Raw genomic sequence first — 27,056 nt, 5'->3', positions numbered from 1 at the left:
GATGTAGAATTAGATAAGATCTACTCTCTGTGTAGAAAGGGATGTGCCTATAATTCTGGTACAGTTTTGTGACAAGCAGAAAGAAAGGGAGAAATCATTCTAAAAGTAGTTTGCCTACAGGAGGCATAGGGATATTTGTTTTAACTGATAAGAATTTAAGTTGTTACAAAATAGCATTACTTCAAAGGGAACAGAGATTCTTGGAGAAACCACAATAAGATCTGAAAACCTTTCAGTCCATTTATCGTCATCTGCAATATTAATTGGAAAGAAGGTAAATAATAAATAAGGAACAAAATCTAATTTAATCTATTTAAAGACAATTTTAATATATCAAACACTAAAACAGCTCAGACCTAGTGGATCTTGTCAGTTTGATTGGCTTTTTTGTATGAATAGAGTGTATCTTCAGTATGTTTTGAAGAAGGGAATATATATATTCTACTCAATGAATGGGAAAAGAAGAGATGTTTCAAATATGAAGGAATTAAAATGGGAAAATTTGTTTTCTAAGTGTTTTGCAGTTTTACCTTGGTTCACTTACATCACAGCAAGAAGGTTGCAGTTGACAGAAGAGAAGAGATGTCAATAACTCTCTCATTAGGATTTCTTTTGTTGTAAAGCAGTGTCCAATGAAAACTGTTGCTAAAAACCTGAATGAAGTCTGGCTGATGTTATGACCAAGAAAAATGATACTTTCCTATTTTTCTCTCCCTCTCCTGTTTTTCTGTTGTCTCCTCTGTAGGATGATGATGAGGAATCCAGTAGACAAGAAGTAGATGAGAAAATACTCCTGGATCCTAACAGTGAAGAAGTTTCTGAGAAGGATGCTAAGCAGATCATTGAGTGAGTGTTTCCTTCTCTGGGGGTAGGAGGTGGATTTCTCCACCCTATCTTTAACTTTAGCTGTGTTACCTAATAAATAAATTAATGGAGATGTCCTATCTCCTAGAACTGGAAGGGACCTTGAAAGGTCATTGAGTCCAGCCCCCTGCCTTCACTAGCAGGACCATGTACTGATTTTGCCCCAGATTCCTAAGTGGCCCCCCTCAAGGATTGAACTCACAATCCTGGGTTTAGCAGGCCAATGATCAAACCACTGAGCTATCCCTCCCCCCCCCCCCTATTTTTATTAAGAGCACTTGAATAAGAAGTGAAGGTTCAGAGCACTGAACAAATTGGTATAGTGTGAATAACATCATAACTCTGCTTTACCTATCTTCTAGGACAGCCAAACAAGATGTGGATGATGAATACAGTATGCAATATAGTGCTAGAGGATCTCAGTCCTACTATACAGTCGCTCATGCAATCGCTGAGAGGGTGGAGAAACAGTCTGCTCTTCTTATTAATGGATCACTAAAACATTATCAGGTAAGAAACATAGTTGGAGTTTCCTTCTCAAGTTGTAAAAGCCGGTTTATGGCCAGCTATAATCCTGCAGTTAACCCTTGCTTTGTACATGACTTTTGCACTGTTGCATAATGATGGCCGGGTATTTGTATAATATGCTTTTATTGAGTAAAGCATGTTATAATATAATATTTAAAAGTTTATGCACATTAGGAAGGTCTGTAGGAATAAATACTTTCATCTCTGAGTGGATCAGATTTGTGTTGCATTGAATCACAAGATATCCATTTGGGTAGAAAACAATTGTCTGGAAAAGAAGATTGGATTCTGCCTTCCCAATGGAAATGTCACACATGACACCTGTATAATAATATCAGCTCTAAGTGTACCTGTAATTATCATTTTCATTGGAGAACAGTAGTGATCCAGTTTGGGTTTTTGCTTATTGTTTTAGTGAAGTACTTTTTATAAAATGGCACCCTAATATTTCAGTGCACTAACCGGCTGAATCCAGAAACCTCTTTATTCTGGATGCTGTTGGCTTGGCTATGGAGAGAATTGTGCTCTGAGGATAGGACTGGGGAGTGGGAACCTTTGCGTAGTCTGTGGCCACTGACTCCCTGTGGCCTCTGAAAAGTCATTTGTGGCTTGATTTTTTTGAGGCACTGAGCATCTGTAGTTCCCTAGCAGATTGAGAGCTGCAGGTGCTCAGCATTGTTTTCAGTCTGATCACTTGGCTCTTTCTCAGTTTCCTTGCCTGAAAAATAGAGAATATTACTTTATCTAAACAGCAAGGATGATGTGAAGATACATATGTTTTTTTTAAAGTGTTCATAGAACACTAGAAGGAAGGGCAACCTTAATTCTTACACATCCTAACTTTTCAGTGATGGACTTTGCAACCCAAAAATTCTTTTTTTGTAGTTTTTTTAAAATGCAAACTAAAAACCCAGAAATTCCAGCGTGTCAGATTGGGGCCTAGATCCATAGCACAGACCTCTACTGATTGAGTTAATGCTGTCACTGGCAACTGTAGCAAGTAGGGTGTTATTCTCTCTGTGAACCAGCACAAGTGGGGGCTGAGGCACAATTTGCCACTGAGTTTCAGAGCTATTTGCTGACAATAGAGGAATGGTGAGACTCAGGAATCCTGGGTTCAATCCCAGGTTCTTGAGGGGAGTGTGCCTTAGTGGATATAGAGCCTTCTGCCCCAGTCCTTCTCCCTCCTCTTTTCCCCCATATACTCCTCTCTGTCTCTCTCCCTGAACCACTCTGTTCCTATTTCCCTCTGCCCCTGCCCTCTCTGTATTCCAGTCAGGCTACTTCCTCTTTCTTCATGCTGCCTGTGGGCCATGGAGAACACAAGAGTGACTCTTCCTGTTCTTCGTTCTGCTGCCACAGCAGCACCTGCAGCTGGGCAAAGAAATTACAAAGTCCTGCTCAGCCTTTGCAGCTCTTGGGCTCAGTAAAGACTGCAAATGTAGCAATTAAACTCCACTAAGTCTCTACTGGGCATGTGTGAACTATGACTTTTCCTCCCCAGAGGCTTATAAGTTGGCCAAATTTTGATGAATTCTCATGGGGACAATAAAAGTCACATCCCTACACCAGGGTGACAGTCACCTCCCCATAACCAAATTTCAAGTCCTTGCTCCACCAAATTTCGAGTCCCCTCTCCAGAGTATGGAGAATGGTAGAACTTCTCAATGAAGCAGTTGTAAGAATTTTTTATTGTGGACAACACAGTATATTTTTCTATAATCTCATTCTTGCAAATATTTCAGCCTGAACAGTTCAAATTTGACTAAGTTATAAATGGAATCCTGCAAAACTGTTTATTTTTTATAATTTTTCATTTTATTTTTCGAGAATTGTTTGATTTTGTTTTATCCATTTTAGCCATGTGGTGGGGGGAGTTAGGTCATGCCCCTGGGGGAGGAGAGCGAGAGGCCCTGTGGGTTGGTATTGCAAAATGAGCCCTCCTCACACACGTCACAGGAGCAGATCCTGTCCTGCAGGGCTGGGCCTGGCTCCCCACCATAGGATCCGACTCTGTGGGTGCTCCAGGGCTGAAACACCATGGAAAAAAAACTGGCAGCCAGTTCCCTCCTTACCCGCAGCACCTCCCACCGCTGGTGGCCCCGCCGATCAACTCGTCCCCCTCCCTCCCAGCGCCTCCCGCGATCAGCTGTTCTCCAGCGTGCAGGAAGTGTTGGGGGGAGAGGGAGGAGCCGGGACAGGGTGTGCTCAGGGGAGGGGGTGGAAAGGAGGAGGGGCCTGGGACTGAGCAGGGTTGAGCACCCACAGGGAAAAGAAGGAAGCCAGCGCCTGTGCTCCCCACTACAGGTGTTGTGACCTGGTGCATGTTGCTCACTCAGATTTGGCCCAGCTTCCCCTCTGCCATTGTGATGGAGGAGTGGCCAGGACAAACCTTGAATGGTGCTTGACATGTGCTGGGTCACAACACCTGGAGTGGGGAGCCAGGCCTGCTGCACAGGGCAGCAGCTGATGCTGTAGGTGAGTTTGAGGCTTTTTTCATCTTATATGTTTTTCTTTATTTTGTGTTATTTCACATTTGCAAAAAACACAGGACTCTAGTTGTAAGCAAATGAAAAACAGTCTTGTAATGGAAAGTATTAAGCAACCTCAACTATAGGTGTGACAGGGTTAGGACTCACCACCGCAGCGTCTCCTACTGATCGTCTCGGGGAATCGGTTCGATCCAGTAGAGCGCCTCCTTCTGGTGGTGTCCTGTCTGTCATCCCACCAGCGTGTGGACCTGCTGTGCTCCCGACGCACAGGGTCCTCTTTCTGGAACACTGCCCTCCGACAGTGTCCTTCTGTCTGTTCGCGCCCCCTTCCGGGGGGCGGGGGATGATCAACAGTCCCACACCTTTAAGTCCGATCCCTACAGTCCAGGATCTGGCATGGTTCCGACTGGCCGCTCCCTGCAGTCTATGGCTGAGTGTATGGCCAAAGGGAACAAAAGGGGGAAGCGGGGGTGGAAGGAGACCCAGGCCCGCCCACTATTGAGTCCTGGTCCAGAGGCCCTCTAGCAACAGCCTTGCTGTCCTCCTTCTCCTTCCTTCTCTGACCACTCCTCTGGACCGCTTCCCCAACAGCCCTCCCCGCTAGGCCTTTCCCTTCCAGGCCTGCTGCCTGGCAGGCTACAGGGTAGGACCTTCTCCCGCTCTCTAAGGCTGGCCTGCACTGCGCTGTCCATGGTGCTGGCCTCCCAGCTCTGGAGACAGACCTTCCCCTCTGAAGGCCTGGGACAGACTGACTGCTCTTGCCCTGAGCAGTCTTTTATATGGCTAAGCTTGGCCCTGATTGGCCGTCCCCAATCTGGGCCCTGATGGGCCATCCCCAACTTGGGCTCTGATTGGCTCGCAACAAGCCTTTCCCTTATTGGTTGCCGGGACATGCAGGCACCCGGGCCTGCCCCAGCCCACACTCTCCGTGCGTGGGGCAGCCGCCCCACCACAATAGGCATTGCTACCAACTCTGCCTATAATATAAAAAAATCTTCTGCTTGTACAAAATAGAACTCTGAAGCTTGGTCCATATTGGACCTAAATATCAGCAGTGACTTTCATGCACATATGATGGGATATTACTTATGTGCTGGTGGTTCCCAGTGCATCCACTGTTGAAGGAAACCCAGCACCAAAGCAGTAAGTGAAGTGAAAGCCTTACTTCAGTAATATAGAATTAATTACCTGTGCAGCTCTCAGATAATTGAAGCGATTATTCTTCATTTCAGATCCAGGGCCTGGAATGGATGGTTTCACTTTATAATAACAATTTGAATGGAATTTTAGCTGATGAAATGGGGCTAGGAAAGACCATACAGACTATTGCACTCATCACGTATCTGATGGAGCACAAAAGACTCAATGGCCCCTATCTCATCATTGTTCCCCTTTCGTAAGTAAAGAAATTCATTCCACTGTTATCTTTCTATGCATTGCAAATTGGCTTATTAGGAGCACTCATTTGTTTTTCACTTAACGGTGAGATGAAGCACGCAGAGGGACTACATTGAGTATGTACTCTCAATCTAGTCTTGATTATTTTGCCACACTGATTGGCTGGCATTGCGAGGATGACCAGATGGATGATAAAAGCACTTAGTTCCATTAGTTTTGCTGTCCACTCAGCAGGCAACTATATGGTATCTCTTATTCAGTGTAACTTATTCCTGACGTGATCCACAAAAGAGGAAATGTACCTTTCTTCTCTTTTATATTACATGCTGCAGTTTTCCCTGTTCAGTTTTTAAAGTGCTACTTTCAGCCTATTATTAGATCTTTAAAAGGCACCCCACCAAATATTAGGTAATTGTGCTTTAACAACACTGGATTTTCTTGTAAGTATAGTATAAGTAACTGTCTGATGTGGAGTTGCTTATTGTCCCTAACCATTGATCTCCAACCTCTGCCCAGTGTATTCTTATTTGTCTTATTTTGTTCCCTTTATTTATTGTGATTTTTCTGAATGTGCTCTACTCTGGTCTCTGCAGGAATTGGTTTTTGGTTTCTTGAAACAGATTATTTTAAAGAGACATTATCGAGTACTGTAAAACTTCTGTAGTGTTTTTTTTGTCCCTAAGTGATACATATCTTACAACTGGCTGTGGAGTGGCTTTGGCATTCTAATTAGAAGGTGGCTAAGAAAGTTACCAGTTATTTGGGGCTTGGTGGTATCTGTAGGTGTTAGCACAATACAAGTTATATTAATTATTATTATACCTTATGTGGTCTACTTTGAAGTGCCCCACCTTCTGGCTCTGCTTCAGCAACCATTAACTAACTTCCAGAGTTATGTACAATCCTACCGACACTAGTGATGCCAGGCTCAAACATAAAAAGAAATGCATGATTGGGGGGAGAGCCTTGTTATTAAAACAGTGTTTCCAAGGGGAAGGAAGTGGTGCAATCGATTTTTCAAGAGTACAATGGAGACTTGAAACTTGATGTTTTTAAAGTACTTGTTGTTGTCTTTTTTTAAGTTTATAAAGGGGAGGAGCTCAGACCTGAAGTACTTTGCCAGTTCCGTTAGCCTTTCTTTAAGACTATTCAGTACAGTTGAAATCACATAGTGCAAAAATGAAGGTATATAAGTGGCTGACTGACACAGCAGTGGTGCTGGGTGCTAATAGCTCATCATCACAAGTTAACAGCACTGATACCTTTTACCTTGGACTTTGTGGGGCTATATCTGAGAAGTTGCAAGTTTTACGTGTTACAGCTGAGCAGCATGAGATGACAGATATGTCTTTTCTGTGCAGAGCCATCTATTCTAGCTTTTTTAGTAGGTGTGTTAACATGAACCTAAAGTTAAGCATGTGCTTAAGTGCTTTGCTGAATCAGGGCCAAAACAGACTTCTAAATAAAACTTAAAGACATTTTCCCCAAATCAATTCTCCCCTCACATCTCAAATGAAGATGGCTCATATAGCATATCAAAATCTGTATGTTTTCTTTTTAATATTCAGTCTACATGTTCAAGGCAAAGATGTGGGTGTAAGTAAGAAGTTTGTTGGGGACTCAGCTTTCATTGTGAAAGAGGTATTAAGGTGACAAAGTTATAAATAATACCTTAGATTTAAACAGATAATTAGATATTATACTAAATTGTTCATATTCTTAATCTCTTACCTAGGACTTTATCCAACTGGACATATGAATTTGACAAATGGGCTCCTTCTGTGGTGAAAATTTCTTACAAGGTTTGATTTGCTTTCTCTATGTGTAGAAAATTGAAAGAGTGAAAAATAGACCCTCCTCTTCCTCATTTCCCAAGCTAATCTGTAAACTCTGTTTGGCTGTAAAGTTTTGTCATGTGCATCATGTACTAAACAGTGACAGTTAATCATCCCAAACAGATTACTATAATAAACCATAATTATTTTCAAATGGTGAAATGCAGAAGAAAATTGTTAATGATCATATTGCAAGGTTTCTGATGAGAGTAATACAAATGATAGATAAGACACATTTTGTATATTGCTGAACACTTTAATGTTAGGCTACTGTGTTTCTAATTATTCCTATAAAGTCAAGCAGTTACCAAGAAGACTAGATAGACTGACTGCTGCTACTTCCATATAAACAGAGTCCAGCAGCTAGTTTCCTGGTATGAGATTACTGTAATTTTTCTCTTCTCTTCTCCCTCCCATGATGTTCATTGGGGAAACCATTCTGAAGGGATCTGGAATATGTCAAATACATAGTTTGATTTTGCGTTTTAGCTCACTCATACAAACACCTTTTCTCTGCTAACCCATGATTGTAAGAAATAGCAGAGGACTATATACAATTATTTTCTTCATCATTTATTTTATTTTATTTTCTCTTCTCTTCTCTTTCAGGGGACACCTGCCATGCGTCGTTCACTTGTTCCTCAGCTTCGAAGTGGAAAATTTAATGTTCTTTTAACTACTTACGAATACATAATAAAGGATAAACACATTCTTGCTAAGGTAAAAATTGATTTCTCTCACTTCTTAACTGCAAACCCTTCTCCATGTCACCAAACTGTGTCTTGCATGAAACTTTTATTATGTTGCCCATAGAAATCATAGAAATGTAGGACTGGAAGGGACCTCAATAGGTCTTCTAGTCCAGTCCCCTGCACTGGAGGCCAGACTAAGTGTTATCTAGACTGTCCCCGACAGGTGTTTGTCTAACCTGTTCTTAAAAACCTTCAATGATGGAGATTCCACAACTTCCCTAGATAATTTGTTCCAGTGCTTAATGACATGTACAGTTAGGAAGATTTTCCTAATGTAGAACCTAAATCATCCTTGCTGCAACTTAAGCCCATTACTTCTTGTCCCATCCTCAGTGGATAAGCAGAATAATTTATCACTCTCCTCTATATAACAACCTTTTACATACTTGAAGACTTCTATCATGTGTGTGTGTCTCTCTTTCCCCCCGCTGTCCCCCTCAGTCTTCTCTTCTCCAGACTAAACAAACCTATTTTTTTTCAATCTTTCCTCATAGGTCATGTTTTCTAGATCTTCAGTAATTTTTGTTGCTCCCCTGTAGACTTTCTCCAATTTGTCCACCTCTTTCCTGAAGTGTGGTGCCCAGAACTGGACACAGTTCTCCAGTAGTGACTTTATCAGTGCTGAATAGAGTGGGAGAATTACTTTTCGTGTCTTGCTTTCAACATTCCTGCTAATACATCGTAGAATGATGTTCGCTTTGTCCAACAGTATTACCTTGTTGACCCATATTTAGTTTGTGACCCACTGTAACCCCCAGATCCTTTTCTTCAGTATGCCTTCTCAGGCAGTCATTTTCCATTTTGTATTTGTGCATTTGATTATTCCTTCCTAAATGTAGTATTTTGCATTTGTCCATATTGAATTTCATCCTATTTAATTTAGACCATTTCTCCAGTTTTGTCAACATCATTTTGAATTCTAATCCTGTCCTCCAAAGTACTTGCAACCCCTTCCTGCTAGGTATTGTCAGCAGACTTTATAAGTGTACTGTCTTTGCCATTATCCAAGTCATTTATGAAAATATTGAATAGATCCAGTCTCAAACAGATCCCTGCAGGACCCCACTCGATGTGCCCTTCCAGCTCAATTGTGAACCATTGCTAACTACTCTGAGTACTCTTTCCAGCTAGTTGTGCACCCATCTTATAGTAGGTTCATCTAGGCTATGTTTGTCTACTTTTGTTTATGAGGAGGTTATATGAGATGGTTTCAAAACCTTACTAAAATCAAAATATGTGACTTCTACCATTTCCCACCACTCACAAGAAGGATGTTAGGTTGGTTTGACATGATTTGTTCTTGACAAATCTGTGTTGAATGTTCCATATTTCCTTCTAGGTGCTTACAAATAGAATGCTTGATTATTTGCTCCATTATCTTTCTGGATACTGAAATTAAAGTGATTGGTCTATAATTCCCTGTGTTGTCCTTATTCCTCTTTTTATAGATAAGTACTATATTTTCCCTTTTCCAGTTCTTATGTCTCTCTCCCATTCTTCATGAATTCTCAAAGATAATTCCTAATGGCTCAGAGATCTCTTCAACCAGTTCCTGAAGTATTCTAGGATGCATTTCATGAGGCCCTGCTGACTTGAAGACTTCTAATTAGTCGAAATAATTCTTAACTTGTTCTTCTTCTTCGAGTGCTTATTCACGTGCATTCCACATTAGGTGTGCATGCACTGCGTGCACGAGCATCGGAAACTTTCCCATTAGAGGTACCTGTTGGGCTGGCGGGGCCTCGCCTGAGCGGCGCCACTGCGCCGTGCATATATACCCCCACTGGCCTGACTCCCTCCAGTTCCTCCTTACCGTCCATGGCGATGTTGGAACAACCTCTCGTAGGAGAAGCAATCCCTTAGCTTTAGAGTACTTAGCTGCTATCAGTTTGTTAGCATTCTATTGTTGTGGACATTTAATAGATTAGGTGCTTGGAGGCTTCCAGCACCCACCCTGGGCCATGGGGTATGCCACAGGCCCATGGGTTTAAGGTTTGCGCCACGTGCCGCAAGCCCATGCTGGTTAGTGACTCCCACGACTCCTGTCTACGTTGTCTACAAAACAGAGAGGTGTAAGATTTGCAAGGCGTTTAAACCTAGAACAAAGAAAGAGAGAGACTTTCGCTTGAAACAGTTGTTGATGGAGGCAGCGCTGCAGCCATCAGGCCTGGAGCGCCCGACGCCGGCTCCAGCCCCCTCAGTGCGGAGTGCCCCGGAGTTGTCAAGAGACCCGGTGTCAGATAAGCACCGCAAGCCGTCGGCCTTGGAGAAGAGTAGGCCACAGCACTGCTCATCCTCCCCAGTGCGGCCCAAGGCCAAACCAAAAGAAGGGCGCGGAGGTTCCCCACAAAGGAGACCGGCGCCATCTAAGGGCCCAGGCACCGGAAAGAGTGGGATGGACATTGTGCTGGGGCCGGCACCAATGGCACTGGTGCCACAAGCCCCACTGAGTTCAGCCCTAAGTGAACTCAGTGAGGACGATGGGCTTGAGGGAGTAATAGATCAGTCCTCCACACCTGACACCTTTGAGGCGGTGAAGGACCTCGTCGGGTTGTCGGCGGTGAGCCCCCTCCCAAACAGGGAGAAGCCTCCGGCACCCGGGCCCGCGGTGTCGTCGAGGGGAAAGCTGGCAATGGTGTGCTGTTCGAGGACACCCTCCCAGCGTTGGTCCCGGTCGAGCGTCGAGTCTGTGGACTCTGTTACCCCTGACGCAGAAGGAAGCCTCGGTACCGGAGACGAGTCAACGCACGGGGTTAGTGTAAGGGACCCGACGCACTCCGGCACCCTCCAGAGACCGGCACCAGGAGAAGGCAAGCCAACCATCGCCGAAGGCTTCCAGAAGTCACCGGTTCCGGTCCAGGTGTCAGGAGCACCGATACCGGTCCCGCGAGCAGTGATACCGGTCCCATTCAAGATCGGCAAGAAGCCGCTTGTCGGCCTCCCACCAGCACAGGTCGACGGCACCGCCGTGGCCTTTGTGCTCAGCGTCGCCGGAATCCGGCGCCGACTCGGGCCGATACAGTTACCCACACTGGACAGTACAGAATACCAGGCTGGGTGGCAACCCCAGTGGGGACCGCTGGGACACTGGCCCTTCTGGACCCCTTGGGCCTACCACCAGCGACAAAGGGCTCCCTCCAGGGCCAGCTACTTGGTGCACCAGTCCTGGTCCCCGCACCGACGCTCCTCTGTGCAGGAAGCTACGGCGTCCAGACCACCTGCACCGTCGCCGAGTGAGAGACTGGAGAAACCGGCACTGAATCCGGTGCCACCCCAGGGTCAGCTGTCTGGGCCTGAGCTGGAAGCCCCTCCTTCGGGGGAGGGGGGCCAAGGGGACCAGCAGGAGGAAGCGGTGGCAGGCACAGTGGTATCAGGACCACCACCAATAGACCACAGAGCCCACCAAGAGCTGCTGCGTAAGGTTGCTCATAACTTGGGGTTACAGGCCGAGGAGACGATAGAGCAGGAGGACCCCATGGTGCACATTCTGAGCCAAGAGGGTCCATCCAGAATAGCACTTCCGCTCATTAAGACCATACAGTCGAACTATAAGACTATATGGCAGACCCTGGCCTCCAGCGCTCCAACAGCCAAAGGTGTGGAACGCAAGTACTTCGCCCCATCAAAGGGGTATGACTTCTTGTTTTGCCACCCAAGCGCCTGTTCCCTGGTAGTCTTGGCGGTAAACGAGAAAGAGTGCCATGGGCAGCAGGTCCTGACCCCTAAGGCCAAGGAAGTGAAGTGCCTGGACCTGTTTGTCAGGGGGCCTCCAGTTGAGGATTGCTAACCAACAGGCCATCCTCAACAGACATAACTGTGGGGAAGTTTAAGGACAGCCTCCCGCAGGGTTCCCAACGGGAGTTTACGGCACTGGTGGATGAAGGCAAGGCCGTAGCGAAGACCTCTCTCCAGGCATCCTTGGGTTTGGTGGATGCGGCGGCCAGGACAATCGCGTCTGGCATGGTCATGCGATGCTCGGCGTGGCTACAGGAGTCAGGTCTGCTGCCTGAGGTCCAGAACTCGCTCCAGGACCTCCCCTTCGAAGGGTTTGGGCTCTTTTCAGACCAGACATACGCAAAGCTGCATAGCCTCAAGGACTCGAGGGCTACACTCAAGTCGCTGGGTGTGCACACCCCGGCGACCCAAAGAAAGCCCTTCAAGTCACAGCCGCCTCCTCAGCATCACTACCAACCTCGTCCTAGGCAGGAGCCCTACTGCAGGCCAAATGGGGATAACAGGAGGCGGCGTAATAATAATAATAACAATAGCTCCAATAGGCCGGGCCAGAGCCAAGGCCAGCATAAGTCTCAGCCCAGCCCTAAACCAGGCTTTTGAAGGTGCACTTGAGGACAGTGTACCAAACCAATCACCGGATCCATCCCCTTGTTTCCTGAATTGCCTGTCCCGCTTCTCCTGTGCGTGGTCCAGCATTACATCGGACCGTTCGCTGTTCCTTATGGTGCGAGGCAGTTACATGCTGCAGTTCTCCTCCCTGCCTATCCCCCACCCCCCTTCCCCGTCCCTTTTCAGGGACCCTTCTCACGAGCACCTCCTGGAAGAGGAGGTTCGCATGCTCCTAGAGGCGAGGGTGGTAGAGTTTGTACCAAGGGACCTAAGAGAGAAAGGGTTCTATTCCTGCTACTTCCTCATTCCCAAGGCCAAAGGAGGCCTTCGACCCATTCTGGACCTGTGCGGGCTCAACAAGTTCCTGGTCAAGGCCCGGTTCCGCATGGCCTTTCTGGGCACCATCATCCCTTCCCTGAATCCGGGGGACTGGTACGCTGCCCTCAACATGAAGGACGCATACTTTCATGTCACCATCCACCCGGTGCATCGCCGATTCCTGCGCTTCACTGTGAACCAAGAACATTACCAGTTCACGGTTCTCCCGTTTGGCCTAGCTGCGGCCCCACAGGTGTTCACAAAATGCATGGCGGTAGTGGCGGCCTTCCTACGAGGCAGAGGGTCCGAGTTTACCCGTACCTCGATGACTGGCTCCTGGCGGTCCGGTCTGAAGAGGAGGTTTGGTCCCACATGCAAGTGGCCCTGAGACTATTCCGCATGCTGGGGCTCCTGGTCAACGTCCCTGAGTCCACCCTCATTCCAATGCAGAGAATGGAATTCATAGGGATGGTCCTAGATGTGGTACAGGCAAAGGCGAGCCTCCCAGTATCATGATTCCTGGCCAGCCAGCAAGCAGTGAACTCCCTGTGCCAGTTTCCCACTACAACGGCCAGATGCTGCCTGAGGCTGCTGGGCTACATGGCAGCATGCACACGTGGTCAAGCATGCCAGACTGAAACTCAGGACGCTGCAGGCTTGGCTTGCCCGTGTATGCTGCCCAGGCAGGGACCCCCCTGGACTTGGTAGTGACTGCCCCGGGGGACATATTAGATTCCCTGTGGTGGTGGCTGTCCCAGACCGTGGTTTGCGAAGGCATCCCCTTTGCTGCACAACAGCCAGACCTGACGCTTGTGACGGACGCATCAGACCTTGGATAGGGTGCTCACCTAAGGGACCTCAAGACTCAGGGCTTATGGTCAGGAGCGGAGCGGTCACTCCATATCAATGTGAAGGAGCTCAGGGCGGTTCGTTTAGCCTGCCAGACCTTTCATGCCACTTTGAGTGGTCACAGTGTGACAGTTCTGAGGGACAACACGACCACCATGTTTTACATAAACAAGCAGGGCGGAGCCCGTTCCTCGCTGCTCTGCCACGAGGCTCTCCTCCTCTGGGACTTTTGCATAGCTCACGCCATTCATCTCGAGGCGTCATATCTCCCGGGGGTGCATAACGAAGTGGCGGACTACCTCAGCAGGTCGAACCGCATGCACGAGTGGATGGTCAGAGCAGATGTCATGTATTCGCTCTTCCGCAAGTTGGGGTTTCCCCGGGTAGACCTGTTTGCCACCAGGGGCAACGCCCAGTGCCTGTAGTTGTGCTCATTCCAGGGCCGCAGCCCAGGCTCAATAGCAGATGCGTTCGCGATCCCGTGGGGAGTGGAATTGAAATACACCTTCCTCCCACTCCCTCTGGTGCACAAGGTCCTGCTCAAGGTGCGCAGGGACGGGGCAGCGGTCATCCTCATTGCCCCGGCCTGGCCTCGCCAGCACCGGTTCACCACACTCCTGGAGCTGTCGGTGGAAGCCCCGATAACCCCACCTCTACACCGGGACCTCATCACGCAGGATGGAGGGTGGCTCCTCCACCCTGACCTGTAATCACTGCATCTAACGGCGTGGAAGCTCTGTGGCTGAACGCTTTGGAGAGCCAGTGCTCCCTCCCTGTGCAGCAGGTTCTACTTGGTAGTAGGAAGCCCTCTACCAGGGCAACTTACCTGGCCAAGTGGAAGAGGTTCTCGTGCTGGTGTGGGCCCCAACAGGTTCAGCCATGCCAGGCTCTGGTGCCTACCATTCTAGAGTACGTACTGCACCTCAAGCAGCAGGGGCTGGCCCCATCCTCGATCAAGGTGCATCTGGCAGCCATCTCTGTCTTCCACCCAGGGTTTTCAGGGGGCTCGGTGTTTTCCCACCCAATGGCACAGGTCCCGATCCAGGAGATCTGCAGAGCAGCAACCTGGTCGTCGGTGCATATGTTTACGACCCACTATGCGGTCAACCAGCAGGTCTTAGAGGATGCGGCGGTTGGCGGGGCGGTCCTCCGATCAAATGTTCCGTGACTCCTACCCTCCTCCAAAGGTAAACTTGTGATACACCTAATGTGGAATGGACATGAATAAGCACTTGAAGAAGAAAAAACTGTTATCTACCTTTTCGTAACTGTTGTTCTTCGAGATGTTCACGTCCATTCCACCACCCGCCCTCCTATCCCTCTGTTGGAGTCGCCAGCAAAAAGGAACTGGAGGGGGTCGGGCCAGCGGGGGTATATATTCACGGCGCAGTGGCGCCGCTCAGGCGGGGGCCCTGCTGGCCTGATGGTTACTGCAAAGGGAAAAGTTTCCGACGCTCGTGCACGTGGCGCGCGCACACCCAATGTGACATGAACAACACATCTCGAAGTTTTTTTCCCTGTGTTAGCCTCAGATTCTATCCCATTTAAACTGATGTTCACTATGTTAGTTGTTCAATCACTGCTATCTTTTTTGGTGAAAACTGAAATAGAAAAGGCATCTAACACTTTGGCCATTGCTGCATTTTTTTGATATTGTCTTCTGTCCTCATTTGGTAATGGGACTACGCTGTCCCCGGTCTTCCTCTTGCTTCCCAATGTGGTTGTAAAATGCTTTCTTGTTACCCTTTATATCCCTAGCTAGTTTAATCTTGTTTTGTGCCTTTCCCTTTCTAATTTTGTCCCTACATGCTTGTGTTATTGTTTCGTATTCATCCTTTGGAATTTGACCTAGTTTCCACTTCCTCTGTGTCTCTTTTTTGAGTTTTCGGTCTCCTGATTAAGCCAGGGTGGCCTTTTACCATACTACTATCTTTCCTATACATTGGTACCCTTAATAATGTCTCTTTAAAAAATTACCAACTGTCCTGAACTCTTTTTTCCCTGAGCTGTGATCATATTTGTTCCTCTGTTCTGTAAAGCAAAGTCCCTGGATCTTCTCTACGCTTTGTAATAGTATTTATCCTGCTCTTCAATCTGTGACCTCTGCTATTCCAGTTCTGTGTTTCTGGGCAGAGACTGACCCCTATTACAAAATTTCTGGTTATGTGGTGGGTTTTATTTGTGGCCACATAATAACTTAAGCCTAAAATTTGATATCCAGAAAACTTTACATCACCTAAGGATCCAGTTTTCTTAATCTAAATGTCTCCTAAGTATTTGTGGTGTTATTATTTAAAAACTCTCAAACTAACATGTGAATATTGATGCCTCAGTGGTAGTGGATGTATTTTGAAAATGTGCAACTAAGGTATCAGTAGTACTCTCGATATACATAAAGCATACCGACAATGTGCATAAATGCCTCATTGAGAGACCTTGTGATCTTATTGTCACCCTGTCATTCCTTTCCCTTCCTCTCATTCTTTTTGTATGTTTAAGACTCTGACTTGTCATGTTCAATGTAGTTTACATGCTTTTTGGAGCATAGATGCTGCCTGGACTCATTTGGGGAGGCACCTAGTACATCTTTGCATGCATGAAAAAATAATTAATATTAAATCCCAACAGTTTGTTTTGTGTCTGCAGCATTTTTCTGTCCCCCAGTTTTTGCCCACTCTTGTTCCTTGTCTTCAGCTCTTAGGCTGTAGATGGCATTGATCTCCATGTTTCAACATCTGCTCTGACTGCATTAAATCTTTCATGGTGGGAGCTGAAATTTCCTGGGGTGACATCCATTGCTGGCTGCCTTCATTAAGAAGTTGCAGTGCCTGAAATGCCCTGGTTACCTTGTCCAGTTTTGTTTCCTCACATTTAAGTTAGATGGAAGGATTTGGCTGAACTAAAAGAATGTGCATTGTTGCTATCTTATGTGCCTGTTTGAAAACGTGTACTTGCTTCTTCTGAGTTTTTACTTGTGACAACTTCATTTAGAGTTCTTGGTTTTTCCAATTCCCCTAATAATTCCTACCCTGACCCTACAGTATTAGGTCTCCTAAGGACACCACCCTGTGAAAGATCCTAATGGGGGAATGAGCTGTTAGCAGTTGCAGGCTCAGATACAGTTGTACCCTAGCCACCGTTTGTTCCTCCTCCATTACGTACAAGGTCAGTGCTGCCTGGATAACACTATATTGGACTTTGATCCCCAACAAGCACTACCCGTAAAGCTAAAATAGCCAAAACCCAATCTCTCTTTCCTGTTTACTGCTGGTGGAAAGCACTTAGCACTAATTCTGGTAGTGTCTCATCTCCATGTCAAAGGTTCGCTTTTCCCTGAGTTCACTAACTTGGCCAGATTTTTTTCCTGTTGCAGATTCGATGGAAGTATATGATAGTAGATGAAGGCCATCGAATGAAGAACCATCACTGCAAGCTGACTCAGGTCTTGAACACCCACTACGTGGCTCCTAGACGGATTCTGTTGACTGGGACACCACTGCAGAATAAGTTGCCTGAACTTTGGGCTCTCCTCAACTTCCTCCTCCCCACCATTTTCAAGAGCTGCAGCACCTTTGAACAGTGGTTTAATGCTCCATTTGCCATGACTGGAGAAAGGGTACTGGAACGGTTTGCTTAAATCTAATCAGAAATAAACAGTAGGATGAAAACAAAATGGAACCCATGATGTAGGAATAGCATCTGAACTGTCCCTTGTACTCACAGAATTATCATCCTAATGTAACTGTCACCTTCATTACAGCTTTACAATTCTTCACTTAAATTTCTCTTTCTGGACGCGGAGTCCTGTTTAATAATAAAATACAAGAGTACAGCATGGGGTAAATATTGCACATGTATTTGTAATGAGGTATAAGCTCCCACATAGTCACAATATGACACAGTTCACAGATTTATCTTGTAGTAACTCTTATAATTACATTTGTGAAGGTGGACTTAAATGAGGAAGAGACTATTCTGATCATCAGACGTCTCCACAAAGTGTTACGACCCTTCTTGCTGAGGAGACTGAAGAAAGAGGTTGAATCTCAACTGCCAGAAAAGGTTTGTGGAAGGAGGATTTCATGAAAAATGTGTTCCCCAGTGTCTGGGATTTTTGTACAATTTTTTATTTTTTAAACCACCATACAATGTAGCTGTTCAGTTTACCCTAGAACCACCAGCTAATTTTTAAGAAAAATCTTTAAATTAACTAAGATTTCCCTTTACAAAGAAGAAAAAGCTATAAGTGAGGACTTCTGAAGTTGGCAGAGGATTCCTGTGTGCTCAGTCTTTCATCCAAATCCTGTGTTTGACAATTTTTGCTAAAACTGTCAGTACTAAAGTCCATAATATAGTTTTAGTACAGTTTAAAGCTAACCGTGTCTGCTAAAACTGGTTTACATAAAATGTTTATTTCCACAGTATTTATATTCAGGGCATTAATAAAAATCAGCCTGACTGATTACTGAGGGTCAGATTCTGCCACTTTTACTCCCCGATAGTTGCACTGAAATAATCGAAACTCATAAAGTACCATGTTAGTCAGGGTAACAGACTCTGATTCTGCATTAGGGAGTCAGAAACTTTCCAACACTGTGTCTTGTGGAGTTTTTTGAATCTTACACACAACTTTTAACCAGGCTGTCATGCATCTCAGAATTTTTCAGAGCCAGATAACTAAAAAAAAATCCAACTTGGCTCCTTCTACAGTTGGAAGGATTTGTTTCACATTTTACAAGAGGCATATATAAATCCTCTAGGTTACTTTATCTTTGTATAAATGTGCAAGTGCCAAAGTTTACACCCTGTTAGAATCCCAAACTGAATTTGGAGGATGCAGGAATCAAACCATTTGTACCATTCTGACATACCAAGCCCGTGCCAAATGCTGATCCTAGTTCTGTCCTTTCAATTATATACAGCTAAAATTTAAGCCTAAAAAGTAATATATTGCAAAAGAAAACAATTACTCTTGACTTTCTCCCTTCCCTTAAACCTGTTCTATCAGTGTGAGTGGGCATATGATTGAAATATACAAAAATTCTGCTCTCTGAAGCACATTCAGGAGTCAAATCAATGGAGGAGAGAGATGGATAAAAAGGAACAGCATTGCATCGATATTAAGTGAACATTGAAAACTATATTTTGCCATTCCTGCATTACACAAGATCAATGTGCTAGATAGCAGAGGATGTGTCACAACCAAACTTCACAACAGTTAGCAATTTGTGGCCTAGTATCTCCATTACCTTACTGAGAATACAGAACTAACCTGGACTTAATTACAGAGTATCAATTTATAGGCTGGCTTTGCTTCCTCACGTTCCTTTTAAAATACGTAAGGCTCAATTTGATTAGAACATGAATCTTAGGCTCTTACAGTTAAAATACCGAGGGAATTTCAAGGTAGAGTGTAAATCCTCCATTTACTTCCTCAGTTTAATCCTCCATTTACTTCCTCAGTAATGATCTTACACACAGAGAAAACTAAGTAGCATTATGAGGAGGTGGATCTAACTCCTGGGAAGCAGAAAAGTCACAGTCAGTTCCTATATAAGCATTCCTATGCTATGTGCAACCTGTAAATATAGGATGTGATTCAGAAAAAATTTCACCCTAGCAATCTGTTATACTGTGCTGGGAATGAGAGAACTCCAGGACCTGGAAGCCAGCCTTCAGGAGGGCAAAATATGTGCCAGGTAGTCTGGAAGCATAAGGGAGTCCTGAATTACACCCATTTTGCTCGCCCATTCTGGCGTGACTGTCTGGCACAAGCTTCTCCTGGCCATGGTCAAGATGCTAAGAGGGGTACTCCTGCTTACATTGCTTTCCAGCCTCCCGAGACTTAACTCTGTAAATATAGAGGCAAATGGATGAATTCAATCAAAATAGAACATTAAGATTTTGGAAAGTTCTTTCTGTTAATTTTCTTTGTTATTCCGCCAGCATCTCATGTTGTAAATGTGACACAGTGGGCCCTTGCTTACTGTGGACCCAGTTCTATTCCCACTGAACTACATGGAAAAACTGGCAAGATTCGACCTTAGTTCCCAAATAATCAGCAACAAGGAGGCATTGTATTTAGTTATGTTAGATACATTTCTTGGCACATTTATTTCAGTACATACTGTGTTAATTACAAGAAATAGGCAGAGCCTTTATGGATCTCTGGCTACCAAATGGGACTTGCCAGTGCTTTTCCTCTCTGGCCGGCGGCAGTCTAACAATCTCTGTCTTATCCGAACAAAATGCAAACAGCACAAATGCTGAAAGAGGAATAGTTGAGAACCACAGCATTCAAGTCCAGGTGAAAGTTGTGGGGAGAAGGCATCCGGGGTTTTAATTTGTCCCACTGTAGACAGAGGGGGCAGTTGTAAAATTCAGGTCTGGCTTCAAATATGGGGGTTGGGGGATATTTGACTCCCCAGTTAAACCCAAAACAATTAGAGGTAAGTAGTAATAGGAATACTTTGTTACATGATTTTTATTGTGACGTACGAACATTGACCTGGATCAGCATTTTGAAGATATAAACCAGCTCAGTAGTAGAATTTATTTAATGAAAGGGGCATATAATACACATCTTTAATTAAGTGTTGTGAACTTTATTGCAATTATGCCCTTCTCCCTCCCAACATATAGTGTTCATACCAGCCTCCTTTGCAACATTTTTGATTAATTTTAGCTTGGAACATACTCAGATTTGAGACCTGACTGAATTTCTACCAGTACAATCCCATTATTTAAATTTGTATTGCAGTTCAGATTTCTCCCCGTTGACTGTCAATGAGAGCCACAATATTCAGTAGCTTTATTAAAAAAGAGGGATTGATAAAATGCTTAACAGTGTTAGTTTAGGGTAGTTGTGGTTGTATCCCCCTATTTAAAAAAAAAGTGTTCAAGTCCAATGTGGTGCATTGGAATTGTTGACACAAGACGGGCTAATGACAGTTCCATCTTGTCTGACAGGTTCTTAATAAAGAAGCTACTAAATGAATATTCAGTTCTCTCTCATCTGTGACCTCATCCTCCTGATCCTCTGAGCTGAAAATAACCCAATCATATTTTAATCAGTTTATTAAACATTAGGTGGCTTGCTGATTTACTTTTAATCACATCCTTCAAGATTTCTAGCCATTAATATGGCTTTGTGTGTGTATTATGATTTTTAGTCTAATTATTAAAAACACAGAGAGCATATACCAAGCCAGATTTTATGCATGAGTTAATTTGTAGAAAAGTGTGTGTGTTTAAAATTATATAGGAAAAAAACACCCTGTATTACTGGCTTTGAGGCTGATACGTGATCAGAACATACTAAAGACAAGTTAGCTAGTTCAGCCAATATTACATGAGTTGAATTTTTGGGGTTACAGCATACTTTACTATAATTGAAAACAGTTCCCTCATTCTTATTTGTATGTTTAGAAAAAAAAAACATATTTCCATCCAAACATTAGTGAATGGCATGATACTTAGGGCTGAATGTGAACCTCACTGTTTTGTGACAGGTATACAACCACAATTGATCTTTTAAAAATGTTTTGCAAGTGTAATAAAGAAAATTCACAAGTTATTGGCCATTCATTTTGAGAGCTCTTGTATAATTATAGAAAGAGAAAATATAAAAATCTCTCTTTTTTTGCTGCTTTGCTGAACAGCATTGAATGCTCATGCTTAGAGAGACCAAAGAATTTACAGTAGACAAGGAACCCAAAGATAAACTTTGGAGACAACCATTACAATGAGTGGATCTGGATTCCAAGAGTATGGGTGGCCACTTTACAATTCTCTCTTTCTCCCTGGGAGATGTAAGATGCTGCTGGGATATAGGTGTCCCTATGAGGGGAAAAGACCTGTCGTTAAATCATCCTAACATTATTATAGCCTGGCAAAACTCTGTGCTCCATTTATCTATTGCTATTTTTCACACTAGGTTGAATATGTGATCAAATGCGACATGTCAGCTCTTCAGAAGATTCTCTATCGCCATATGCAAGCAAAGGGAATCCTCCTCACAGATGGCTCTGAGAAAGACAAGAAGGTACAAAGGGAACTATAATACTTAACAACAATACATTATGGTGGTGTGTTTACTGAATGCATGACTGTCCCCACTAGCCTGCTTATTAAAAAAAGAAGTAAACTTTTTGGGATATTCTACTGCAGTTGTGTCAGTTGGGGTAAGAATTTGCCCACAACTGAAATGTTTGTGCAAAAAAAAAAAATTGTCTTTGTTCTCCGTTCACAATGCAAAACCTGACCTTGTTTTTGATATATAATTGTAAAGATGCATTTCTGGGTGCAGTGTTACAAAACCTCCCTAAGAAGCTGAAACCTAATAGGGAATCCTGTGTAAAATAACTGCGATTGTGGCACATTGGCTGCATCAGGTTATTTATTAAAAGTGTTGAAAAGCACACCAAAAATAATAATCCCACTCCTCTGGACTCTCTAATTCCTCCTGCTTCCCGTTTGATTCCCAGGCTCCTTGTTCAGTCAGTGCTAATCCAGTCAGTGCTAATCTCCCCCCTCCAACTTCCAGTACTAGTTTCCCTTCCCCACCTAAGACCCATCATCCCTTATTAGCTACCTCTAGAGCATTTTAGCTGCTTAGAACCGTGTGTTGTTCTTGTGGTTGACAGAGAAGCAGATAGATTCAGGTAACTGCCAAAGGAAGGCACTGTAGAAGTGAAAAGAAGCTGAACAGAATCATGCCCAACATGTAGGGTTTAGACATCACATAATCTATATGCCCCATAAATCTAGATGGCAGACAGACATTGCCTCCCAACTCGACCACTGTAATTAGATACAAACCCCAGACCCCAGTACGCTTCCATTGATTTCTTTCAGATCTTCCATACGTTTTTCTCTTAGACCATACCACCTCTGACAATGGAGGTTGCACATGGACTTGAGGGGACAACTAACTTCATTTTACTACATAGCTTCTTCAGGGAGTTTCCTGTGCAACTCTGAGATTTCATTGCATGAGATGGCCTTCAACTTTGGTGTAGAAATATAGAATGCCTCCCTAGACATTTAGATTTTTGAAAATCTTCAGTTACCAGCAATTCAGTTTTGCCATTTGACTTATATTTTTTCCTCCCTTAGGGAAAAGGTGGGGCGAAAACTCTTATGAACACTATCATGCAATTGAGAAAGATATGCAATCACCCATATATGTTTCAGCATATTGAGGTAAGGCTGTCATGTTCACTTTGCTTAGTCTTTTCTGTATGGATCGCTAGTGATATAGAAAACCAGGGTTAGAGAATTACACATGTATGAAAGTCTAACCAAGGCCATATTCAAGTCTTAATTTTTATCTATTCTTTGCAATTTACTAAAGGAGGAGGGGTTCTGAAACTTTCTAAAACTTGGTGCTTACTACCGAATAAATACACTCTTCTCTCTTGATTTTGAGGCATATGTGGTAGGAGAAGCTCCTGCCACTGTCACTTTTCTAGAAGTGGCAAGTTTGGGGAATGTACTCATTTGATTACCACTATGTCTAGGCAGTATTTCTACGGTGTCCTTAGAGTCCTCTCAACTTTGGAGTTCCTACAGATCTCAGCTACGTTACTTGAGAGAAATAAAAACACTCAGGGACCTGTATGTATATGCTATATCTGCCTGGCAGGATTCAGCTTCAGAGCTCTGGCTAGTTCCTTAAAAATGTGATTGATGGATGCCAACATATATTACAGCCCAATTTTCCCATGGTACAAAATTAAGTGCTTTTAGCAAGAGGGCCAAATGTGCATCTGTCCACTCAATCTTTCCTCCTCTCTGGATTTATTTTCACACATGATTCTGTAGGCATAACAGCACAGGTGGATGTGGATGCAACAGCATGACTATCAGCAGTATAACTGGAAAGAGTGGAGTCACCAGATTTTCAGCTGGATCTTTAAATGACTTATGAGGGGCTTGTTCTTTTGGGGGCTATCATCTTATTAGGGGGAATTTCTGTGTTCAATATGATTCCAAGACTGTATTCCATTAGTTATATGTAATGTATATGTGAACTTGCCTAAAATGGGAAATACAAGTTTTGGTTTTAAATGCCCTTGCATTGGAATCTCACTAATTCCACTCTGCTAATCCTTCATAAGGCACACCAAGGTGGTCTTTCCCCATTGTTTAGCAAAAACGTAATAGCCATGCAGCAGTAAGGTGTCTCATTACTGAGCCTTTGTTCTTTTTACAAAACATAAATGTACTAGTACATTATGAATTATTATTATAAATAATTAAAATGAAGCTACAGTTCACAAAGTAAATGAACAAAGTACATCTTGTGATACATTATCATTGAGTTTTTTGTTTGCTCACTTGCTAATTCACGAAATTCAATAATTTGCAAATGGGTCTCCCAGTAATTAGTGCAAATTAAGTTCTACTATAGTTGTAATCTGGTAAAGTGCACACTGAGGGAAATCATTCCTACAAGCCATGCATTTTCTAACAGCGCCCTTGTACCATAAGGCAGACTCAAAGGTGTGTGAGTGGTAATGAGGCTTGAACCCTAGCATTCAACAGATAATTATAGTGCTCAATATAAAGATAACTGTTCTCGGATTACTGTATAATCTCGGTGTCTAATAATCCATTTATATTATTTGCAGGAGTCCTTTGCTGAACACTTGGGCTATTCAAGTGGTGTTATCAATGGGTAAATCTTTTTTTTCCCCTTCATTGTATATTTGTAATGAAACCATTGCGCAGGATGTTTTATGTTATTTTCAATAGTTGTGGTATCAAAACTAAGCAGTTTGCAAAACAAATTCAATGTTACAGTTAGAAGTAATGTATCTTATAGACCCTGGTCAATTAAAAACTTTCTCTGTACTCTAAATGGTTCCTCATGTCATCTGGAGTTATGCAGTCTCAGAGGCTGCTGCTTATTCCAAAGGGATGCTTCCTTCTTGGAAGCAGCAATTTAAAGCTGCTTTTGTACTCGTGTAGTAACTAGAGACTTCCCAGGCTCCAATCTGTTTTTTGTGACGGTCAGGGCAGGCTCAATATCTACTCCAACATCTAAATGAGGAGCAGGTTTTTCCTTGGCTGACTTTAAAGGAGCCTCGTGTTTTGCAGATAACTTCCAGTGGCTGGGTACTTGATGGAGTTTAGCCTGGCAAATGATTAAGAGGAGCTCCTCATGGCAATGAGTGTGTGTGAGTTCCATTGACTTCAGACAAGTGATTGGGAGTAGGATCTCTTCCGCCACAAAAATCCCAAGGATTGAGTAGGGTGGAAAGGATTTCTGCTCCTTGCTGTATCTGTTTACAAACATTCTTCTTTGAGTATGTGTCAGTGTGGATCTACTCTGGTTGTGTATATGCCTCATGAATGTGAGATAGGAGTTTTTTGAATAGTACCATCCATGTACACTGTCCCTCCTTGTGCTTCTGTATGAGGGCATGAACAGTGGGGCAGCCATAACCCTCCCTCAGTTTTCTTACCATCCATGGCCGCAAGACAGTACCTGGCAAATGTGCAACCAACTAGTTCTTAGCTCAGGCTAAAGTTTTTGCGGTATCTTCCATAGTCTTCAGAACCACTTCTAATCTACTATGTTCAACAGCCATGAACTGATCCAACCTATCTGGACTGAACTCTACTGTTCATACCCCCCTGTACCGAGCTCCTTATTGTGACAGATTTAAAACCTGCAAGCTTCAAAACCTGTCCATGTTGCAGTGCCTAATACCCCTGAGGGATGGACATAGTAGATATCTCTTCTGCCTGAGGGAATTGCATATTCTGAGCAGATGCTTACACAGCAATCACGAGATGCAAGGTTGAAACCCCATCTTCTGGAACAATCTGTGCATGTCTCCTCAGACCCTGAGGAAATGAGTTCCAGAACCCTACTAGTGGAGAAGCCAGCATCATCGAGTGTGCCATCGAGCTGCTAGGCAGTGTCGCCTACTAGCACAGAGAAGAGGGCATCGAGGAATGTTTCAACATCAAAGTTGATCTCCGCATTAACGCTGAAGCCAAAATGGACACCTCTGGTGTTGAAGTCAGTCACAGAGAGGGCTGCTTTAAGCAGAAGCTTGAGAAGGAGCTCGATATCCTCTCATAAGAGCAAACATCAAAGCCTCTGGGGAGGAGTCCACCAATCCTTGCCCAGTGTTGAGGGCTCGGGGAAGGAGGAGCTTGTGATGCAGCAAATTCCATTGGTACCAGCGATGCAGTCCTCAGCCTTGACCCCAGCCTCATGGAGGGGATAGGACTGCAGCTGAATGTGGCCCACCAGTAGTACTGAGTCACCTGCATCTATACAGACTTTCCCACCGAGAGCACCTTACATGTTGGAACCACCCCAGGAAGGGGTTTACTCCTCCTCACGTCACCAGGACACATTCACCCCATCATCAAGTAGAAAGCCCTCTCCCTTGAGGTCCACAACCCTACAGGCTTCTCCTGCAGATCTCTATCTTGATCAGTCCACCGAGGCTGGCACTGACTGGCTGAAACCCAGCAAATCAACCATACTCCTACGGTATGCCATCGTAGCCCTACTGTGGGGGCGGAGGGAAGGAGTGACCTGCCATTGTCGGCATGGAGGAAAAGGAAGATCTCTCTCCGTAGTGGCATCCCTGCCTTCGACTCCTCACTACCAGGAAGAGCCAGATGCAGGAGCATAGCAACATCAGTGCCCATCTCACACTGAAGTATTTCTGCTTCATCAACAGATGGGGTGGTATCCTTGGTACCGGTGCAAGACAACTTTAAAGCATTTCAGTAGCTCCTTGTGAGGATTACTGAAACTCTGGAGATTGAGGCATGGATCATCCTAGACAAATTTCATAAGCTGTTAGACATCTTGTCAGCTTCTGGTCCAGCTAGGAAGGTCCTCCCTATTAGAGAGGGGCTGCTAGATCCAGACAGATCCTTGTGGTAGATATCAGCTAAAGTAACACCATGGTGAATTGAGTTGAGAAGAGGTACCAGGTACACACTTTGAGGTTTGAGTTCTGCACTCATCCCACTCAGGGCTCCTTAGTTGTACTGATCATGCAAGAGAAGTCAAGGTCAAGCAAAAGCAAGAAACCCTAACAATTTGATCTGTTTGGGAGGACGTTGTACTCCTCAGCTTTGCTATGGCTGCATGCTAACTGCCATACTGTGTTACCTTGTCCCACGTTGGAAGTCATATTTGGCTAATATGCCTCCTCACAAAGCTCCCTCGTGACAGCAGAGAGACGCTTGGACATAATTAAGGAAGGGCAGTTAGTGTCAAGATGTCTTTGCAGGTGATGATGAAAATGTTGGACACTGGCCATTCTGATGATCATGTGCTGAGCTTTGTGACTCCAAGCATCGGGCATCATGAGAGAGGTGCAGGCCACGATTGAGGAGTTGCCTTTGGAAGGCTGACAGCTGTGAAGTGAGAGGACAGACAGTGCTCTATATGCACTGAAGAATTCCAAAGCTATCCTGTACTCTGGGGGTTTACACCTTGGCTCATGTTGCCCTTCACCGCAACTGAGACAATGCACACTTACCACCCTAAACGGACAGAATATGATGCCAAAAAGCATCTGAGATACAAACAAGAGGTGCCAGCCTCTCTTTTCCTTGGCAACACAGTTCACTACTTTGACGCATCAGCAGATTTGACAAAATGGTAGAGAGCCACATTATTCCCAGTCGAGAGC

General features: G+C 44.4%; 1 protein-coding gene across 21 annotated transcripts in view; it reads left to right on the top strand.

Annotated features, from left to right (window-relative positions):
- Nucleotides 1-27,056, top strand: part of SMARCA2 (SWI/SNF related, matrix associated, actin dependent regulator of chromatin, subfamily a, member 2) — a 176,926-nt gene that overhangs the window by 61,192 nt on the left and 88,678 nt on the right. For 20 of the 21 annotated variants that reach the window (XM_005296768.5, XM_005296771.5, XM_005296765.5 and 17 more), the window contains 10 exons: nucleotides 746-846; nucleotides 1,227-1,374; nucleotides 5,117-5,280; nucleotides 7,018-7,084; nucleotides 7,727-7,837; nucleotides 16,754-16,996; nucleotides 17,329-17,442; nucleotides 21,317-21,424; nucleotides 22,498-22,584; nucleotides 24,015-24,061. In XM_005296768.5, coding sequence (XP_005296825.1) covers nucleotides 746-846; nucleotides 1,227-1,374; nucleotides 5,117-5,280; nucleotides 7,018-7,084; nucleotides 7,727-7,837; nucleotides 16,754-16,996; nucleotides 17,329-17,442; nucleotides 21,317-21,424; nucleotides 22,498-22,584; nucleotides 24,015-24,061 — 1,190 coding nt within the window. Of the gene's footprint in view, nucleotides 1-745; nucleotides 847-1,226; nucleotides 1,375-5,116; nucleotides 5,281-7,017; nucleotides 7,085-7,726; nucleotides 7,838-16,753; nucleotides 17,220-17,328; nucleotides 17,443-21,316; nucleotides 21,425-22,497; nucleotides 22,585-24,014; nucleotides 24,062-27,056 lie in introns of all 21 variants that reach the window. The other variant, XM_042850632.2, reaches the window with a different exon arrangement.

The sequence above is a fragment of the Chrysemys picta genome, chromosome 6 (assembly GCF_011386835.1).
Source record: "Chrysemys picta bellii isolate R12L10 chromosome 6, ASM1138683v2, whole genome shotgun sequence".
NCBI classification, from domain to species: Eukaryota; Metazoa; Chordata; order Testudines; family Emydidae; genus Chrysemys; species Chrysemys picta.
This window is presented reverse-complemented; position numbering and strand designations above follow the sequence as displayed.